The sequence below is a fragment of the Entelurus aequoreus genome, linkage group LG07 (assembly GCF_033978785.1).
Source record: "Entelurus aequoreus isolate RoL-2023_Sb linkage group LG07, RoL_Eaeq_v1.1, whole genome shotgun sequence".
In the NCBI taxonomy this organism is placed as follows: domain Eukaryota; kingdom Metazoa; phylum Chordata; class Actinopteri; order Syngnathiformes; family Syngnathidae; genus Entelurus; species Entelurus aequoreus.
Window position 1 is genome coordinate 5,406,079 of NC_084737.1, and position 22,263 is coordinate 5,428,341.

A 22,263-nucleotide genomic window follows, 5' to 3' on the forward strand; every position below is an offset into this window, starting at 1 on the left:
TATATACTAGCTTTGTTTTACTACATACTAGCTTTGTTTTACTACATACTAGCTTTGTTTTACTATATATTAGGTTTGTTTTACTACATACTAGCTTTGTTTTACTACATACTAGCTTTGTTTTACTATATACTAGCTTTGTTTTACTACATACTAGCTTTGTTTTACTATATACTAGCTTTGTTTTACTACATACTAGCTTTGTTTTACTATATACTAGCTTTGTTTTACTACATACTAGCTTTGTTTTACTATATACTAGCTTTGTTTTACTACATACTAGGTTTGTTTTACTACATACTGGCTTTGTTTTACTATATACTAGCTTTGTTTTACTATATATTAGGTTTGTTTTACTACATACTAGCTTTGTTTTACTATATACTAGCTTTGTTTTACTACATACTAGCTTTGTTTTACTATATACTAGCTTTGTTTTACTACATACTGGGTTTGTTTTACTGTACACTAGGTTTGTTTTACTATATACTAGCTTTGTTTTACTATATACTAGGGTTATTTTACTACATACTAGGTTTGTTTTAATATATACTAGGGTTGTCCCCATACCAATATGTTGGTACCAGTACCAAAATGTATTTCCATACTTTTCTAAATAAAGGGGACCACAAAAAAATGTCATTATTATCTTTATTTGAACAAAAAATGTTAGGGTACATGAAACATATGTTTATTATTGTCATTTAGTCCTTAAATAAAATAGTGAACATACTAGACAACTTGTCTTTTAGTAGTAAGTAAACAAACAAAGACTCCTAATTAGTCTGCTGACGTATGCAGTAACATATTGTGTCATTTATACACCTATTATTTTGTATACATTTTTGAGGGACAAACTGTAAAAACTGATTATTAATCTATTTGTTCATTTACTGTTAAAATCTGCTTATTTTCTGTTTTAACATGTTCTATCTACACTTCTGTTCAAATGTAATAATCACTTATTCTTCTCTTCTTTGATACTTGACATTAGTTTTGGATGATACCACACATTTAGGTATGGATCTGATACCAAGTAGTTACAGGATCATACATTGGTCATATTCCGAGGCCTCATATGTCCAGGGACATATTTACTGACTTTATAAACATAAAATGAATTTAACAAAAGGAAAAAGATTTTGTGATGCTAAACGTGTGACGGCGGTGAGCTATTGTATCCTCCTACGGTGTGTAGTGAAGCATGTTTAGCTATTCCTCCTCCTCCAGTGATAATGCTACTTGTAAGAAACTCACTTTATTTGTCACCATGGAGGCCAGGATTAGTGATTTAGAAGTAGCTAAAACACTGTGGATGGACGTTAGCCGCTAGCTAGCTAGCCATGTGTTAAAGCAGCTCTTCCTGAGGGTGTTTCAGTGTTATGACGTCACCTTCTATCGTCAGTTTTTACACCAAAAATGTGTCCGTTCTCCCTTTTCTGTCTACACACTGTGTCTGCTTGTAAGTACTCTGTGTGTGTGCGCTGCCCAACATGCTCCTCTGCTTGTAAAACCAGCAATGTCACCACATGATGACGTGCCGTCATGCCCGATAAAAAAAAAACGGTACTTTTTAGAGGCGCTATAGTACAGGATATGATTCATTAGTATGGCGGTACTATACCAGTACCAGTATACCATACAACCCTACAACATACTGACCTTCGATGTCCAGTTTTTCGTCCACGATTCTCCTAATGGTTTCCTCTGCACACACACACAAAAACCCACAGTCATGAACTACATCAGTGACTAATAATCCAAACAGTCATGAACTACATCAGGAGTTGGGCTTAGTGAAAGGAACTTTGAATGCTCCAGGATACCAAAACATTTTGGACAATTCCATGGGATGGCACTTGGAGTTCATACGTGAGTAACGGCAGGTGGCCAAATACTTTTGGCAATATAGTGTACTTCAAATAATGATTTTTAACCTTCATCATTGTCAGATGACTGCTGTAAGAACATGTCATCAAGTCTGCATTTGAGCTGCTATAGTGCTGCTCTGAAGGAACTACACTGCAAAAAGTCAGTGTTCAAAAACAAGAAACAAAAATACAAAAATGAGGGGTATTTTATTTGAACTAAGCAAAATTATCTGCCAATAGAACAAGAAAATTTGGCTTGTCAAGACTTTCCAAAACAAGTAAAATTAAAGCTGCAAGCAGCGTTGGTCGGGTCCGCTTTTTGGCAGGTGCTAGTCCTAGGTGTCCCAATACTTTTGTCCAGTGGTAGTCCTGAGTGAGACCTACATAGAGGTTTTTGTTTCGTGTCTCTACGATATTCGTACTGGGAGTTAGAGGAAGTTGTGTCTGAGTTCACATTGTCATTATAGGGTATTGTGTGTAGAATTTTGAGGACAAAGAAGGAATGATTGCATTTTCGTTGTCATTTTTGGCACCGGAGCAACTTTAGTGCTGCGGGTCTTTGAAGGCTCGTAAAATCAAAACGGTAGCACTTATCGAAAATCCGTACAGAACTTTTAATCAGAAGGGTTCAATCTCTCTCCTGTAGCAGTTTGAAGCCGAAACGACAAACGCGCTCAGAGGGGATAACGTTTGATGTTTGGTGACCGGTTGTAACAAAAATTTTGTATTGAAGGAGGAATAGCAAACTCCCTGTTGATTTTTGCTGAAGGATGTCAATCTATGAAATGTAGGTCTAGACGAGACCTACGTAGAGGTATTTGTTTCATGTCTCTAAGACGTTCCTACCGGAAGTTACAAGCAGTTTTGTCTGAGTTTTCCTCGGAGGAGCAGTATTTTCTCTGTTTTTTTTCAAAAATTATGTAGAGCACAATTTTGAGTTTTGGGGTTCGGTTTTTTTTAGATCGCAATTTCCACCAGTCCCGATGTGTGTGAGAAGTTTGGTGAGTTTTGAAGTATTTTAAAGGGGTCAAATTACAGCTCAAAAATAAAAAATGAGTGTTTTTAGTCATTTTTTGTCTTGAAGGGGAAATTGCCAACTTCCTGTTGGTTTTCGCCCGAAGATGTGAAATTATGAATTGTAGGTCTAAGTGGGACCTACATACAGGTTTTTGTTTCATGTCTCTACGACCTTCCTAGTGGGAGTTAGAGGCAGTTTTCTTCCTAGGGGGCGCTAGAGCGCAATTTTGATTTTTGGGGTTTGGTTTTTTGACTATGTGGGCTGGACTTCTTTTCGAATGTGTGTAAAAAATTTGGTGAGTTTTGAAGCATGTTAAGGGGGGCAAAGTAGTGCGCAACGGTGCGGAAGAATAATAATAAAACCTTACAAAAACAATAGGTTCCTTTGTAACCAGTACAGGGCGGACCCTAATTAGCTAACCTCAATGAACCCAAAAATAGCTTCAAATAAGTATATTCTCACTAATAACAAGTGCACTTTTCTTGGTGGAAAAAAAAATAGAGACCTTTTTGCTCAATATGTTGAAAAATATTCTTAAATGAAGTAAATGCTAGTGCCATTATTTTGACATAATGACATGCGCTCGGCATTACATTTCTTCAAACCAGCAAACTTACATTAAAAACTAATTTATTGTTCTTAATGGAAAGGCAACAAGGCAACATCTTGTTACTCTCGGGGTCTCCTAGCCGCTCAGGCAAAACATATTGTCTAAAAATGCATTTTTCCATGGATAACATGACATCATCGCGCCAAGTGCGTGCTCTTTCAGTCAATTAGTGCGCATATATACAGCCCCGGCCAAAATGTTTTTTATTGTCATTTTGAAGAATTTATCAGAATGTGCATGAACTATTTCTGTTCAAACTTGTTTAGAAATGTCAAATGTTGAAATATTAACTGTCAGTTTACTGTACTGTGCCAACTGTACTACTATATGAGTACCTATTTTCTATTGCTTCATTGAAAATAAAACAGCAAAGTCCATTTGGCTGTCATCTGTTTTAATTATGAGACACAATTGTGTCAAAATCATGATTTGTTTTTTCATGCTTGAAATAAGAAATGATGACTTTAAAAAAGTAGTTTTATACTTGTGAGTGTTGATGACACAGCTTTGCAACACTTGATATTCTAGTTTCAAGCATGTTTTACTCAACATAGCTCATCAAATCTCAGCAACAAGCTGTAATATCTTACTGAGATCATTTAGGACCAAAACACCTAAAACAGCATGCGGCTCTTTGACCACTCTGATGCGGCTCAGCTACATACTTGCCGGCCCCCCCCGATTTTTCCCAGGAGACTTATGGATCTCAGTGTCTCTCATGGATAACTCCCAGGGAAAATATAATCCTATTTACACTCTAATTACTAAATAAAGGGAGTGCCCTAATTGCACAGCAGTAATTGTCCTCTATAGCATTTGAGAACAGCGTGCCAGCACGGCCACATGTTGTATGTTGCTTTTGCTTGCACACATAGGAGACAGCAAAGCATACTTAATCATCAGCCACACAGCTTACACTGACGGTAGCCGTATCAAACAACTTTAACATTGTTACGTTACAAATATGCGCCACACTGTGAACCCACACCAAAAAAGAATGAAAAACACATTTCTGGAGAACATCCCACCGTAACACAACATAAACACAACACAACCAATACCCAGAATCCCATGCAGCCCTAACTCTTCCGGTCTACATTATACACCCCCTGCTACCACCAAATCCCCCCACACATCAACCCCCCCCCCCCCCCCCTCTCCGTGCGTTGGTTGAGCGGAAGAGTTAGGGCTGCATGGGATTCTGGGTATTGGTACCGTCAGTGTAAGATGTGTGGCTGCTGAGGTAGTACGCCTTGCTGTCACTTACGTGAGCAAGCTGAAACTGCATTCTACATGTGGTCGAGCAGGTACACTGTTAGGGCAGACTGCAGAGGGCGCCAAAACAGTGTCATCACGCCCTGATATTCGGGAGTCTCTATCAAGCGCTATCAAGCACTATTCATTCAAAACCCGCGGGCCGCACTAACATCAAATTTCCACGTTAAAGTGTGTGTGTCGGAAACCCCTGGTTAACATAGCACAAAGTTTTTAAGCTTTGTATGCGGTGTTTTTCATTTTAAATATAACATTTTTTTGTGTGGCTCCCATTATTTTCTTTAATTTGTGAAACTTTACCACTCTTTGAGTGGTAAAGGTTGCCGAGCCCTGACCTAAAACAAGTAAAACACTCTAACATCAAATCTGCTTAGTGAGAAGAATGATCTTATCAGACAGAAAATAAGCAAATATCAGCCTTATTTGACATATTTCATCTTACTTAGATTGCACTTTTTGCAGTGTGGGAGTTTTAATGTTGGCTTTTGTGATGTAAACATTGCATCTTGGACCTGGGATGGAATGTAGTCCCTTTTTTCCTGACTTGTGTCAGTGCATGAAGGTGATTTATGACAGTTAGGTTACTTTTAGAGGAGAAGGTTCACCTCTGAGCTTCTGGTCTGGCTGAGTGTAGATGGCGCTGTTGGACTGGTTGACCTTGTTGTAGTGGGTGTAGGACCTCTTACTGGGTCCAGAGCCTGGCTTCTCCTCCAGCGTGCCCGCCCCACCTCGCTTTTTGGAGCCGGGGCTCTCTTTGGGGAGGACCTTCTTGCGCTTTGCTGCGCTCTTGGGGGTGGACTTGTCTCTGGGGTCGTGTGACAGTTTGGGGGTGGACTTGTCTCTGGGGTCGTGTGACAGTTTGGGGGTGGGCTTGTCTCCGGGGTCATGTGACAGTTTGCTGAGGGAGATGCAGGCTTCCGTCATCTCCACCTCCATGTCCATCTTCACGCTCGCGCTGGCTCTTCGCTTTTTTCGTCCTCGTCTTCTGTGTTTTGGGATGTGTGGTCCTTCCTTCGCACCTGGACATTGGTGTGGTCAGTCACCAGGAGGTCAGTGCAGTGATATTGACAAGGTACCGTTCTCAGAGGACGCAGGTTTGAGTCCATCAGGTCCGGAGGGTTGAAAGCCTCCAAGAGCCCAGGCCAACATCTTCTTCAGCAGCTCATCTTTCTCACATGAGGATGAAGAAAAGGTCTTTTTACAGCGCCGAGCCGCCTCCTGACGCACAGGAAGAGCAACGTGAGGTGAGGAGATGCTTTTCTGACTTCTTCTGCAGATGTCCTTCATGCTAACACTTGTTAGTAATATTACATATCTTTATCTCTTTGTGTGTAATCCAATTCACATGTCTGTGTAATATTATGTGTGTGTGTTTGTGTATCAATCTGTGTGTGTGTGTGTGTTATTTAGATGTGTGTGAAGCAGGAACCCAGGAACACAATCATTTTGGCTGCTATGTGATTACTGACAACTTATTTGAATATAAAAATAAATTACTGCTAAACCATGAACTTATATTTATGGTAAATGATGAAAAGTCAACACAAGGGAGTGACTGCCAGGCGCCGTCCAGTGGTGAGTAAAAGGAAAGTCTAGTGGTGAGTAAAAGGAAAGTCTAGTGGTGGGTAAAAGGAAAGTCTAGTTGTGAGTATAAGGAAAGTCTAGTGGTGAGTAATAGGAACTTCTAGTGGTGGGTAAAAGGAAAGTCTAGTGGTGGGTAAAAGGAAAATCTTGTGGTGAGTAAAAGGAAAGTCTAGTGGTGAGTAAAAGGAAAGTCTAGTGGTGAAAAAAAGGAAAGTCTTGTGGTGAGTAAAAGGAAAGTCTAGTGGTGAGTAAAAGAAAAGTCTAGTGGTGAGTATAAGGAAAGTCTAGTGGTGAGTAAAAGGAAAGTCTAGTGGTAAGTAAAAGGAAAGTCTAGTGGTGAGTATAAGGAAAGTCTAGTGGTAAGTATAAGGAAAATCTCGTGGTGAGTAAAAGGAAAGTCTAGTGGTGAGTAAAAAGAAAGTCTAGTGGTGAGTAAAAGGAAAGTCTAGTGGTGAGTAAAAGGAAAGTCTAGTGGTGAAAAAAAGGAAAGTCTTGTGGTGAGTAAAAGGAAAGTCTAGAGGTGAGTAAAAGGAAAGTCTAGTGGTGAGTAAAAGGAAAGTCTAGTGGTGAGTAAAAGGAAGGTCTAGTGGTGAGTAAAAGGAAAGTCTAGTGGTGAGTAAAAGGAAAGTCTAGTGGTGAGTAATAGGAGAGTCTAGTGGTGAGTAATAGGAGAGTCTAGTGGTGAGTAAAAGGAAAGTCTAGTTGTGAGTATAAGGAAAGTCTAGTGGTGAGTAATAGGAAATTCTAGTGGTGAGTAAAAGGAAAGTCTAGTGGTGAGTAAAAGGAAAGTCTAGTGGTGAGTAAAAGGAAGGTCTAGTGGTGAGTAAAAGGAAAGTCTAGTGGTGAGTAAAAGGAAAGTCTAGTGGTGAGTAAAAGGAAAGTCTAGTGGTGAAAAAAAAGGAAAGTCTTGTGGTGAGTAAAAGGAAAGTCTAGTGGTGAGTAAAAGGAAAGTCTAGTGGTGAGTAAAAGGAAAGTCTAGTGGTGAGTAAAAGGAAAGTCTAGTGGTGAGTAAAAGGAAAGTCTAGTGGTGAGTAATAGGAAATTCTAGTGGTGAGTAAAAGGAAAGTCTAGTGGTGAGTAAAAGGAAAGTCTAGTGGTGAGTATAAGGAAAGTCTAGTGGTGAGTAAAAGGAAAGTCTAGTGGTGAGTAAAAGGAAAGTCTAGTGGTGAGTATAAGGAAAGTCTAGTGGTGAGTAATAGGAAATGCTAGTGGTGAGTAAAAGGAAAGTCTAGTGGTGAGTATAAGGAAAGTCTAGTGGTGAGTAATAGGAAATTCTAGTGGTGAGTAAAAGGAAAGTCTAGTGGTGAGTAAAAGGAAAGTCTAGTGGTGAGTAAAAGGAAGGTCTAGTGGTGAGTAAAAGGAAAGTCTAGTGGTGAGTAAAAGGAAAGTCTAGTGGTGAGTAAAAGGAAAGTCTAGTGGTGGGTAAAAGGAAAGTCTAGTGGTGAGTAAAAGAAAAGTCTAGTGGTGAGTATAAGGAAAGTCTAGTGGTGAGTAAAAGGAAAGTCTAGAATATGGCAAGTTGAAGACATATTTAACAAACATACAGGTGAGACTCCAACAAGTTGAAGACATATTTAACAAACATACAGGTGAGACTCCAACAAGTTGAAGACATATTTAACAAACATACAGGTGAGACTCCAACAAGTTGAAGACATATTTAACAAACATACAGGTGAGACTCCAACATGTTGAAGACATATTTAACAAACATACAGGTGAGACTCCAACAAGTTGAAGACATATTTAACAAACATACAGGTGAGACTCCAACAAGTTGAAGACATATTTAACAAACATACAGGTGAGACTCCAACAAGTTGAAGACATATTTAACAAACATACAGGTGAGACTCCAACAAGTTGAAGACATATTTAACAAACATACAGGTGAGACTCCAACATGTTGAAGACATATTTAACAAACATACAGGTGAGACTCCAACAAGTTGAAGACATATTTAACAAACATACAGGTGAGACTCCAACAAGTTGAAGACATATTTAACAAACATACAGGTGAGACTCCAACAAGTTGAAGACATATTTAACAAACATACAGGTGAGACTCCAACAAGTTGAAGACATATTTAACAAACATACAGGTGAGACTCCAACAATTTGAAGACATATTTAACAAACATACAGGTGAGACTCCAACATGTTGAAGACATATTTAACAAACATACAGGTGAGACTCCAACAAGTTGAAGACATATTTAACAAACATACAGGTGAGACTCCAACAAGTTGAAGACATATTTAACAAACATACAGGTGAGACTCCAACAAGTTGAAGACATATTTAACAAACATACAGGTGAGACTCCAACAAGTTGAAGACATATTTAACAAACATACAGGTGAGACTCCAACAAGTTGAAGACATATTTAACAAACATACAGGTGAGACTCCAACATGTTGAAGACATATTTAACAAACATACAGGTGAGACTCCAACAAGTTGAAGACATATTTAACAAACATACAGGTGAGACTTTAACAAGTTGAAGACATATTTAACAAACATACAGGTGAGACTCCAACAAGTTGAAGACATATTTAACAAACATACAGGTGAGACTCCAACAAGTTGAAGACATAGTTAACAAACATACAGGTGAGACTCCAACAAGTTGAAGACATATTCAACAAACATACAGGTGAGACTCCAACAAGTTGAAGACATATTTAACAAACATACAGGTGAGACTCCAACAAGTTGAAGACATATTTAACAAACATACAGGTGAGACTCCTACAAGTTGAAGACATATTTAACAAACATACAGGTGAGACTCCAACAAGTTGAAGACATATTTAACAAACACACAGGTGAGACTCCAACAAGTTGAAGACATATTTAACAAACATACAGGTGAGACTCCAACAAGTTGAAGACATATTTAACAAACATACAGGTGAGACTCCAACAAGTTGAAGACATATTTAACAAACATACAGGTGAGACTCCAACAAGTTGAAGACATATTTAGCAAACATACAGGTGAGACTCCAACAAGTTGAAGACATATTTAACAAACATACAGGTGAGACTCCAACAAGTTGAAGACATATTTAACAAACATACAGGTGAGACTCCAACAAGTTGAAGACATATTTAGCAAACATACAGGTGAGACTCCAACATGTTGAAGACATATTTAACAAACATACAGGTGAGACTCCAACAAGTTGAAGACATATTTAACAAACATACAGGTGAGACTCCAACAAGTTGAAGACATATTTAACAAACATACAGGTGAGACTCCAACAAGTTGAAGACATATTTAACAAACATACAGGTGAGACTCCAACAAGTTGAAGACATATTTAACAAACATACAGGTGAGACTTTAACACGTTGAAGACATATTTAACAAACATACAGGTGAGACTCCAACAAGTTGAAGACATATTTAACAAACATACAGGTGAGACTCCAACAAGTTGAAGACATATTTAACAAACACACAGGTGAGACTCCAACAAGTTGAAGACATATTTAACAAACATACAGGTGAGACTCCAACAAGTTGAAGACATATTTAACAAACATACAGGTGAGACTCCAACACACCTGCAGACACGCCTCGATGGCGTCCCTGTAGGAGTTGAGGATGCTGAAGGATCTGGAGCAGAAGTGGTTGGAGAAGTCGGCAAACGGCTTCAGCGTGTCCTCGCTCACCTGGAAGCACACCACAAAGACCAAGACAGTCAAGTGCGGACAGGTAAAGCCATCACACAAGTTACCATAGGGCAGATTCCATAGATCAGTGGCTCAGAAAACACTGTTCAAACACAGTAGCGTTGTAGGTCTAAAACATCATTAAAAACAAGGCAGAGGTTTCACTTAACAAGTATATCTAATATTTGTGTCCACTGTAGCATTACACACAGTTTGAACAGTAACACTGTGTTTGAATTTTTAATGAAGTGATTATTGGGCGTGCCACTAGTGGTACACATACCACTGTATGAATATCCCTGACATAGAGCACATGGCGAGCTAGCGGTGGAGGGTGTGTCAGTGGATGGTGGAGGGTGTGTCAGTGGATGGTGGAGGGTGTGTCAGTGGATGGTGGAGGGTGTGTCAGTGGATGGTGGAGGGTGTGTCAGTGGATTGTGGAGGGTGTGTTAGTGGATAGTGGAGGGTGTGTCAGTGGATGGTGTGTCAGTGGATGGTGGAGGGTGTGTCAGTGGATGGTGGAGGGTGTGTCAGTGGATGGTGTGTCAGTGGATGGTGTGTCAGTGGATAGTGGATGGTGTGTCAGTGGATGGTGGAGGGTGTGTCAGTGGATGGTGGAGGGTGTGTCAGTGGATGGTGTGTCAGTGGATAGTGGAGGGTGTGTCAGTGGATGGTGGAGGGTGTGTCAGTGGATGGTGGAGGGTGTGTCAGTGGATGGTGTGTCAGTGGATGGTGGAGGGTGTGTCAGTGGATGGTGGAGGGTGTGTTAGTGGATAGTGGATGGTGTGTCAGTGGATGGTGCAGGGTGTGTCAGTGGATGGTGGAGGGTGTGTCAGTGGATGGTGTGTCAGTGGATAGTGGAGGGTGTGTCAGTGGATGGTGGAGGGTGTGTCAGTGGATGGTGGAGGGTGTGTCAGTGGATGGTGTGTCAGTGGATGGTGGAGGGTGTGTCAGTGGATGGTGGAGGGTGTGTCAGTGGATGGTGTGTCAGTGGATAGTGGAGGGTGCGTCAGTGGATGGTGGAGGGTGTGTCAGTGGATGGTGGAGGGTGTGTCAGTGGATGGTGGAGGGTGTGTCAGTGGATAGTGGAGGGTGTGTCAGTGGATGGTGGAGGGTGTGTCAGTGGATGGTGGAGGGTGTGTCAGTGGATGGTGTGTCAGTGGATAGTGGAGGGTGTGTCAGTGGATGGTGGAGGGTGTGTCAGTGGATGGTGGAGGGTGTGTCAGTGGATGGTGTGTCAGTGGATAGTGGAGGGTGTGTCAGTGGATGGTGGAGGGTGTGTCAGTGGATGGTGGAGGGTGTGTCAGTGGATGGGGGAGGGTGTGTCAGTGGATGGTGAAGGGTGTGTCAGTGGATGGTGGATGGTGTGTCAGTGGATGGTAGAGGGTGTGTCAGTGGATGGTGGAGGGTGTGTCAGTGGATGGTGGAGGGTGTGTCAGTGGATGGTGGAGGGTGTGTCAGTGGATGGTAGAGGGTGTGTCAGTGGAAGGAGGAGGGTGTGTCAGTGGATGGTAGAGGGTGTGTCAGTGGATGGTGTGTCAGTCCATCACCAGCCAGGCATTAAAAAAATAGATCTAAAAATGATGGATCATCAATCTTCACCAAGACGTGACTTTGGTCACTTGATTGACATTCAGGGCACCCGAGGGTCTAGTGCAGACCTGGGCATTCTGCGGCCCACGGGCCACATCCAGCCCTTTGTGCGTCCCTGTCCGGCCCGCGTGAGGCCAATCATAAATTACAAAATAAATTTTAAAAAGTATCTATGTCGAGTGTGCAATACAACGGTGCTGCTTTTGTTTTGAAAAGCGTTATTTGTATTACTTCCGTGTGGACGTATGCGCGTGCGTGATTGTGAGTGAATGTGAACAGCTGCAATCACAAATTACAAAATAAAGTTGAAAAAACATCTATGTCGTGCGCGCAATACAACTGTGCTGCCTTTATTTTGAAAAGTGTTATTTATGGGCGTATGTCCGTGTGTAACCTGTGAGTGAAGGTGCACAGCGACAAGTGATGCACGGTTTACACCCGAGACGCTAAAAAGAGAAAAGTTGATGAGGAATGGCGTGTTTTCAACAAGACATGGACTGCCAAGCAACGTTCCTTCTAAGGTGCGTGCCTGCGCAATTGCGCACTGCTCAAGCGTCCGCTGCGCACAGCAAATATATGCCGCGCACCAAATCAAATCCCATCTGAATTCTAAACAAAATAAACACATTTATTCTGTGTAATTTTACAATGCAACTCTGAGTGACAGTGACAACAAGCGGCCCTAACGGTGTTCCTCAACACCGTTCAATTGAACACCGTTCAATTATTGTAACGTCTATCGAGATGCTTCGAGGACAGGAATTATATCGATCACTTTATTGAGCAAAACTGTTTATATTCGGCCATAACCACACCAAAAACATGAGTAAAACACTCCTATCTCAAAAAACTAGTCATTTTCTGCCGTACAAACCAGGCCAAAACCAACTTGTCATCTGTCACCAACACGCATACCACTAAATCACTGGTGCGTTTATGGCCACACAAAAAGTCGGACAACTCAAACACCACACAAAGTTACACTATGACTCCTCAGTCATACGTGTGCTTCTTTTACTGTCATTTATTATTAATGTTAATTTATTGATATTAATCATGGAATGCTGTTACTAGAGAAAGTTACAGGAATGCACACTTCATCCTATGCTTACATTTCATTGTGCAACATGAGGACGTTTAAGGGGAACTAAATGTGATCTCTTAAAGGGGTACAAATGATTTCCAAAGCAGTGCTTTTGGTATAAAGTTAAGTTAAGTTAAATGAGAGTATTATTATTATTATTTATTATTATTATTATTATTAATCTTACGGTATATATCAAAAATAATATTGAGCAAAATGTAATTGAAATATTGTCGATGTGGCCCTCCAGCAGTGCTCGGGTTGCTCATGCGGCCCCCGGTAAAAATTAATTGCCCACCCCTGGTCTAGTGAGATGACGCTGGCTGCTGCCAGATCATTATTAAGAAAAAACGACCGACAGGAAGGCCAGAAACACTTTTTATTTCAACAGATTCTCGCGCCGTAGCTGCTGCCAAAACTCTAAAAGACTGACCGCACAGTTCCTGTCTTCACAATAAAAGCGCTGCTCCATCATTAAACACCTTTCACTTGTTAACCTCTCTTTCATAAACAAATCAACATAAATGATAAATATGAATGATCCCCTCCGCTTGGTCAAGTGAAAAGTAGCTGTGCACACCTGCATTATGGCATTTTAACCAAGCCTTTTATTTTGGACAATACCACAATAATGTTGTGCCGTGAGATGATGATACGGTTACATCGCTAGTGTCATCTCTACTTCCTGTGACTCACCTGACAAAACATGCTGGGTCATGTGACTCACCTGACAAAACATGCTGCATCCGTACCACAACACCATCTTCTTGTTGGCCAGGTCCTGTTTGGACTGACAGGACAGGACCACTGCAGGCCATGGAGCGTAACTCTCTAGCTCCCCCCACACCAGGTCACCTGCCTCGATACGCCACTCCTGCACACGCACACGCACACGCACACACGTTAAGTAACTATGCACGCTGTGCCACCATGTGAAGGTGAAAGATCTTACGCTGGCTTGTCTGGTCCAGCTTGTGGACTTGACGTCAGAGATGTGGGGGGTCTTGACATCGTCGTCCTCACTGTTCAACACGTACACAAACTCTGCCAAAGCTGCAGAACATGAACATTTAGACAGAAAGCAGAGATGCAGTACCCAACACAACCTTTAGGAGATGCTGCAAGTGGTCCTTGCGTTACTTTTTGTGCTTAGGATTTCCATTCATTACCATCAATTTCAGACTATAAGCCACTACTTTTTTCCCTACGCTTTAAAGCCTGTGGCTAATTCATGGATTTTTCCTTGGCTGACGGCCATAATGCAAATCATTTTCATCAAAATCATGCAAATTGTTTGTGCTGCGGCGCCACCTTTTGGATGAGTTTGCTCACTGCAGGTGCTGCTGGGTGAAGTGTTTCCTTCAAAGCTAATTGTCCGTAGCGTTTCTACTCGTTAATTCGTCACTCAAAAGCAACTTTTTTAAGTTTTGCAATATAACTAAAACAACTTTGCTTACTAAACCGTCCCATGTGTGAGTGTTTTCATACATATTTGTACGTGCTGTCGTAATGTCACGAAGCTAGCGGCATTAACTAATATGCTAACAGGTTTACGAGTGTCTGTGTTAGTTTTAATAACTTAGAATAATCATGAATTATCACACTAATAACACTAATGTCACATTTATATTCTTCCCCCTGGCATTTCTTGTCCTTGTCATTTTTAATTCCATTTTTTTGAACCATTTCTAACTGCACTACTGAGCTGCAACCACCGAAGACGCTGTTGAGTCCGTCTCGACTACATTTTGTGGCCTGAAGAAGAACGCCATGAGCTCTGCAATTGTCTTTGCGTTGTATAGATTTGAAAATATCTATAAGGAACAACAATTATTGTTCTTATAAAATATAACAATATGGTTAAATAAACCTTTATATTTATTAAATAAATACACTATGTTATAATTTGTACTGAATGTATATTAGGATTGTGTACATCCCTCATAATCCACTTGTACATAATCACTTTTATTATGATTATTAACCATGTATTTTAATTCGTTTTTATTCTTGTTAAATAATGTGTATTTAAAGGCATAATTAATTATTGTAAATTATATTTAGTCAAATTCCCACTCCTAGATAATATATATATATATATATATATATATATATATATATATATATATATATATATATATATATATATATACATATATATATATATATATATATAAATCATAAAGGCAATAATAATTGTGATTGTGTGGGGCGGTAAAGCTAAGTTGGTAGAGTGGCCGTGCCAGCAACTTCAGGGTTCCAGGTTTGATCCCCGCTTCCGCCATCCTAGTCACTGCCGTTGTGTCCTTGAGCAAGACCCTTTACCCACCTGCTCCAAGTGCCACCCACACTGCTTTAAATTTAACTTCGATATTGGGTTTCACTATGTAAAAGCGCTTTGAGTCACTAGAGAAAAAGCGCTATATAAATATAATCCACTTCACTAACAGGTTTGCCATTTCCAGTAGATTTCCAGAAAGTTTCCCTACTTTTTACAATCCCATCCTAACTTCCCATGGACATTTATGGGAAACTTTGGGGGAATATCGCTCGCTTTGCAACAACATCTGCAGAGAACACTTGACTCGTCTTACTTGGGGAAGTTTTTTCTACGTCTTCTGAGACGTCAAACACATCTGAGCAAAGACAGAAAGACAAGGCAGCCATGTTAGTTCACCAGGAAGTGTGTGATGAATCAAGAGAGGTCTCACCAGATGAATTGTCCGTGTCCGACCCGTCCGTATCGCTCAAGTTCCACAGACTCTTTCCACGCGTCTTCTTTTTGTTTTGGCCTGGATGCCTGGTCAGGACTCGCGGTCTGCGGCGTGTTTGTGGACTCCTGCCTGGTGGAGGTGAAGTCAACTTGGATGCTTCCTCTGCGCTGCGGCACTCAGACAGAAACCTGGCACTGGTGAAAACCTTCCAGGGAACAAACATAAGGATCCGTTGAAGGTGGCCCAGAGGAACATCCTGGCTCTTCAGGTGATGGTCTAAGTCCCATGAGGCTACTGGTTATTTACCTAATGTAGGCTTATTTGGAAAGGTTCAGAGGCAAACAGAAAAGCAGGTGTGACCGCGGACACACACTTATAATGTCACTCACCTGAACCAAAAGCGGCTTCAAATTCAGAGAGCTGGGCAGGGTCAGCAGGGTCAGCAGGAGGTGACGTAGCAGAGAACCTGGACTCATGGCGGCCAACGTCTACAACAGATCATGTGAGAGTGTTCTTTTTTAATCCATGTTTAAAGCAGCTAGTATTTTCCCATGTAGTGCGTCTTGCTTTTATCTTATGTCCGCTAGTAAACTCTTTGTTTTGTCTTCAGGGCTCCTGTTCAGAGCTGTTTTGGCCAGTTCCTTATCTGTTTTGAAGAAGCAGCTGCACTCTTTTCTGGGCGGGAGGGGCTGTTTTCGCTCTACATAAGCTGACTCTTTTTGTTTGGATTTAGACCTGGCTTGCTGATGCTATTGTCGCCTTGTAAGGGCTGGTCTCCTGAAGCTTCAGTAAAACGTGGTCATTCTGTCTCTGAGGTCCTTTTTACTCAACATATATGTCATCCAAAAGAACTTGGGATTGACCAGTGTGTATAATTCCCTGAGAGGAAGACTGGTCGCGCGCAACAATTACAACTCTGAAACTTTTCACTTTATGAATGCGGCCCTATACTTTTGTCCATATCACAAAAATCAGGGGTGTCTAAAATGTGGCCCTTTTTTTTTTTTTAAATACTACAAAAAAAGTGGAATGAAAGTGCAAACAGGTATAATGTAACAATAGTGACACAAAGTAGGCAGTTTTTACTTGAAAACTGTCATTGCTCCAATAAAATAAACACTTATAATTGAAGGATGGATCTGAAGTTGATCTATAGATTTAAACGTTGACAGTACAAAAAGAATATTGTTCTCCCCGGATGCAAATGGACGAATCCGGACAGGACTTGCAGGTAAGGACATGATTTAATAGTAAATTAACACAAAACAGGTACAAAACAGAAAACAAACCCACGGAATAAGGTGCCGATCGCACCTGAAACTAAGGCTACTACTTAACACAGACTAGGGACCACTAGCAGGGGCTAGGAGACAAGCAAAACTAACGTAACAGTAGCGTGACGCAAATAAAGAAGCCAGACCGACTGACTGGCAAAGGCAGGCTTAAATAATGTCAGTGATTACAAACAGGTGCGCGTCTGGAACACAAGAGGCAGGTGAAACTAATAAGTAGCCATGGTAACAAACTCAGAGGTGCATAAACAGGAACTAGAGGAGTCCGAAACTAACAGAAAACACAAGTGACTTGAAAAACTTGAACAGACTATGATCCGGGCAGCGGATCATAACAAATATATTTATACAAGACTCATTTTTACCATTTTGGATCCCCTAGACCAGGAAATATTCAACAAAATTGTTTTGGGGGCCACATTTCCAGAAAACAAAGAACTGGGTGGTTGTGGGCCTGACTTCTCCCTGCACTATTAGTTTTATTATATTCTGGAGAACTAGCGTCCTATACAGTAGACGTTTGGCTTTGGTCCATTTATCTTGAAAGAGCTACAGGAGCGCTCGGCGGTTTTTAAGGAACTTCTGCAAAAAAGAACTCATATTTTTTTAAGAATCTGCTTCAACAATGTGAGTCCCTCACGGCTAAAAAGCCCAAAAGATGAAAAAGAGAGGACCTAAAATGGAACCTTGAGGAACACCTCTAGTATAAGTAAAGAAGTGGAACAAATGACTACTGACTGCACCTGAAGTACACAAGCAACACCTTAGCTAAATAACTGTAGCTGCCAAAGAGCAGAGGACTTAAAGGGGTGCCTTCAGGAACCCCTCAGTTGTGCAAATCACAAGTTTGGACCCCCTTTGTTTGCTAGCAGGGTTAGAATGTCACTGCCGATGTTCCTCTTTACTACAGGGGTACTCCACTGATTGAAGTCATTTTCTGCAAAAACGACTACTGCATTTTTCGGAGCATAAGTCGCACCGGAGTATAAGTCGCACCGGCCGAAAATGCATGATAAAAAAACATATATGAGTCGCACTGGAGTTATAAGTCGCATTTTTGGGGGAAATGTATTTGATAAAAGCCAACACCAAGAATAGACATTTGAAAGGCAATTCTAAATAAATAAAGAATAGTGAACCACAGGCTGAATAAGTGTACGTTATATGAGGCATAAATAACCAACTGAGAAGGTGCCTGGTATGTTAACGTAACATATTATGGTAAGAGTCATACAAATAACTATAACATATACAAACCCCGTTTCCATATGAGTTGGGAAATGGTGTTAGATGTAATATAAATGGAATACAATATTTTGCAAATCCTTTTCAACCCATATTCAATTGAATGCACCACAAAGACAACATATTTGTCGCGTTGGTGACCCCTGATCTAGACTATATAGTGTAGTGTCTAAGGCTGAAACGACGCGTCGACGTAGTCGACGTCATCGGTTATGTAAATACGTCGACGCCGTTTTTGTGCGTCGACGCGTCGCATAATTACGTCACACTACCGTCATGGCGGAGCGCAAAGCAGACTGTGCGAGCGAGGGGGAAAAACGCACGCCAAAAGTCGTCAAAAGTGTGGGAGTATTTCAATACACAGCCTAATAATGTTGTTGTATGCACACTGTGTCGAGCGGAAATGGCCTATCATAGCAGCACAACGGCTATGAACGAACATTTGAAAAGAAACCCATCAACCATCAACTAGTCAATCGTCCGCGTTAGCATACGTTGTCATCATTACACAAAAACATGAATGTGTCATTTGTATCTGCTAGGGGTGTAACGGTATGTGTTTTGTATTGAACCGTTTCGGTACGAGGCTTTCGGTTCGGTACGGGGGTGTACCGAACGAGTTTCTAAGCTAAAGCTAACTTTAGCTGCTAAAGTCTTAACAAGTTGCTTTGCTTCTCTGCCTCTGTCTCAGCACGCAGCACTGTCCCACCCATACAACCTTCTGATTGGTACACACGCAGCATTGTCCCACCCACACAACCATCTGATTGGTACACATGAAGCATTATCAGCCAATCATCAGTGCGTATTCATAGCGCATGTAGTCAGCGCTTCAGCGTCGAGCAGATAGGTGTTTAGCAGGTGAGCATCAGGCAGCGGACTCTCCCCAAATGATAATAAACACCTCTCAGTGAACTACTAGTAACATCACTATGAGCCCGTTGACCTACTAGAAACTTAAACTGCAGCTCAGCTCGCTCGCAGTCCTGGTTTGAGGTGAAGGCTAATTACCTCTCAGTTCCAGCCACATCGACCCCTTCTGAGCGCCTATTTTCAGCTGCTGGTAATATTGTAAACAAGAAAAGAAGCAAAGCAAGTAGACATGCTAACCTTTCTTCATTACAACTGTTAGTCACTCACTGGAATGAGTAGAATTGGTTATTGTGTACTGTGTTGGACTGGATGTTTATTTTGCACATTTTAAAAGCAATACTTAATGTTTACAGTGCTCCAGAATATTTAGATTGGCACTTTTTTGTATTGGATGTTTATCTTTATTTTTGCACATTTTAGCAAATAAGCAATACTTTCACTTTTGTTGAAATGTTTACACTGTTGTTACAGAATATTTCGTTTTGCACTTTTTTGTATTGGATGTTTATCTTTATTTTTGCACATTTTAAAACAAAATAAGCAATACTTTTACTTTTGAAATGCTTATACTATTTCAGAATATTAAGATTTGCACTGGATGTTTACTTTTATATTTGCACATTAAAAAGCAAATAAGCTACTTTTAATTTTGTTAAATGTTAAAAGTTTTAAATGTTTACATTGTTACAGAATATTTTGTCATGTTGTTGTCAATGTTGACTGAGTGGCCATACTTTTTTTTTTTGTAAATAAAAGCCATGCCTTTTGAAAAAACTGTCCTACTTTTATTTTTTCATCTTCATTTTAAATAAAATAAAATAAAAAATAATCGGTAAAAGGAAAAATAATCTATAGATTAATCGAAAAAATAATCTATAGATTAACCGATTAATCGAAAAAATAATCTATAGATTAATCGATAGAAAAATAATCGTTAGCTGCAGCCTTAGTAGTGTCATAATATACATACTGCAATACATCTAGACTATTTAGTGTAGTGTCATGATATACAAACCCTGTTTCCATATGAGTTGGGAAATTGTGTTAGATGTAAATATAAACGGAATACAATGATTTGCAAATCATTTTCAACCCATATTCAGTTGAATATGCTACAAAGACAACATATTTGATGTTCAAACTGATAAACATTTTTTTTGGTGCAAATAATCATTAACTTTAGAATTTGATGGCAGCAACACGTGACAAAGAAGTTGGGAAAGGTGGCAATAAATACTGATAAAGTTGAGGAATGCTCATCAAACACTTATTTGGAACATCCCACAGGTGTGCAGGCTAATTGGGAGCAGGTGGGTGCCATGATTGGGTATAAAAACAGCTTCCCAAAAAATGCTCAGTCTTTCACAAGAAAGGATGGGGCGAGGTACACCACTTTGTCCACAACTGCGTGAGCAAATAGTCAAACAGTTTAAGAACAACGTTTCTCAAAGTGCAATTGCAAGAAATTTAGGGATTTCAACATCTACGCTCCATAATATCATCAAAAGGTTCAGAGAATCTGGAGAAATCAATCCACGTAAGCGGCATGGCCGGAAACCAACATTGAATGAGCGTGACCTCCGATCCCTCAGACGGCACTGTATCAAAAAGCGACATCAATCTCTAAAGGATATCACCACATGGGCTCAGGAACACTTCAGAAACCCACTGTCACTAAATACAGTTGGTCGCTGCATCTGTAAATGCAAGTTAAAGCTCTACTATGCAAAGCCAAAGCCATTTATCAACAACACCCAGAAACGCCGCTGGCTTCTCTGGGCCCGAGATCTTCTAAGATGGACTCATGCAAAGTGCAAAAGTGTTCTGTGGTCTGACGAGTCCACATTTCAAATTGTTTTTGGAAATATTCGACATCGTGTCATCCGGACCAAAGGGGAAGCGAACCATCCAGACTGTTATCGACACAAAGTTGAAAAGCCAGCATGTGTGATGGTATGGGGGTGTATTAGTGCCCAAGGCATGGGTAACTTACACATCTGTGAAGGCACCATTAATGCTGAAAGGTACATACAGCTTTTGGAACAACATATGCTGCCATCTAAGCGCCGTCTTTTTCATGGACGCCCCTGCTTATTTCAGCAAGACAATGCCAAGCCACATTCAGCACGTGTTACAACAGCGTGGCTTTGTAAAAAAAAGAGTGCGGGTACTTTCCTGGCCCGCCTGCAGTCCAGACCTGTCTCCCATCGAAAATGTGTGGCGCATTATGAAGCGTAAAATACGACAGCGGAGTCCCCGGACTGTTGAACGACTGAAGCTCTACATAAAACAAGAATGGAAAAGAATTCCACTTTCAAAACTTCAACAATTAGTTTCCTCAGTTCCCAATTGTTTATTGAGTGTTGTTAAAAGAAAAGGTGATGTAACACAGTGGTGAACATGCCCTTTCCCAACTACTTTGGCACGTGTTGCAGCCATGAAATTCTAATTTAATTATTATTTGCAAAAAAAAAAAAAAGTTTATGAGTTTGAACATCAAATATGTTGTCTTTGTGGTGCATTCAATTGAATATGGGTTGAAAAGGATTTGCAAATCATTGTATTCCGTTTATAATTACATCTAACACAATTTCCCAACTCATATGGAAACAGGGTTTGTAGAACATACTATACGTTTACCAAACAATCTGTCACTCCTAATCGCTAAATCCCATGAAATCTTATACGTCTAGTCTCTTACGTGAATGAGCTAAATAATATTATTTGATATTTTACGGTAATGTGTTAATAGTTTCACACATAAGACGCTCCAGAGTATAAGTCGCACCCCAGGCCAAACTATAAAACAAAACTGCGACTTATAGTCCGAAAAATACGGTAAGTTTTAAACTGAACCCCGAGGCCGGTGTGGTGTCATTCCTGGGCCCTGCCCTAGACCTTTAGCGGGATTTGATTTAAACGGTCATTGCTCAAGAAATAAGAATGAACCAAAAGCAATGTTGATTTACCTATTTAATGCTCCAGTTACTTCACATCAAATATTCCACTTTAAAAAAAAATTGGGGGGTGGGGGGGGGGGGGGGAATATTGCATATTTTGTTAGTTTTTCTATCCCCGTGGGACCAAAAACCTGACATTTCACTATCTTGACCCATGAGGGGTCCAAAGCATTGAAATCAATAGAGAATGGTCTTCTATTAGACCCAAAGGTGGGTAGTAACGCGCTACATTTACTCCGTTACATCTACTTGAGTAACTTTTGGGATAAATTGTACTTCTAAGAGTAGTTTTAATGCAACATACTTTTACTTTTACTTGAGTATATTTATAGAGAAGAAACGCTACTTTTACTCCGCTCCATTTATCTACATTCAGCTCGCTACTGATTTTTATCCATCTGTTAATGCACGCTTTGTTTGTTTTGGTTTGTCAGACAGACCTTCAAAGTAGG

The 22,263-nt window shown here is 40.5% G+C and overlaps 1 protein-coding gene across 2 annotated transcripts in view; it reads right to left on the reverse strand.

The window, feature by feature from the left end:
* Positions 1 to 22,263, reverse strand: part of LOC133653311 (DNA (cytosine-5)-methyltransferase 3B-like) — a 56,263-nt gene that overhangs the window by 17,284 nt on the left and 16,716 nt on the right. For both annotated transcript variants that reach the window (XM_062052463.1, XM_062052462.1), the window contains 9 exons: positions 15,831 to 15,929; positions 15,439 to 15,646; positions 15,322 to 15,363; positions 13,680 to 13,780; positions 13,455 to 13,601; positions 9,943 to 10,050; positions 5,851 to 5,992; positions 5,380 to 5,793; positions 1,663 to 1,707 (listed from right to left, as the gene is read on the reverse strand). In XM_062052463.1, coding sequence (XP_061908447.1) covers positions 1,663 to 1,707; positions 5,380 to 5,793; positions 5,851 to 5,992; positions 9,943 to 10,050; positions 13,455 to 13,601; positions 13,680 to 13,780; positions 15,322 to 15,363; positions 15,439 to 15,646; positions 15,831 to 15,929 — 1,306 coding nt within the window. The remainder of the gene's footprint in view (positions 1 to 1,662; positions 1,708 to 5,379; positions 5,794 to 5,850; positions 5,993 to 9,942; positions 10,051 to 13,454; positions 13,602 to 13,679; positions 13,781 to 15,321; positions 15,364 to 15,438; positions 15,647 to 15,830; positions 15,930 to 22,263) is intronic.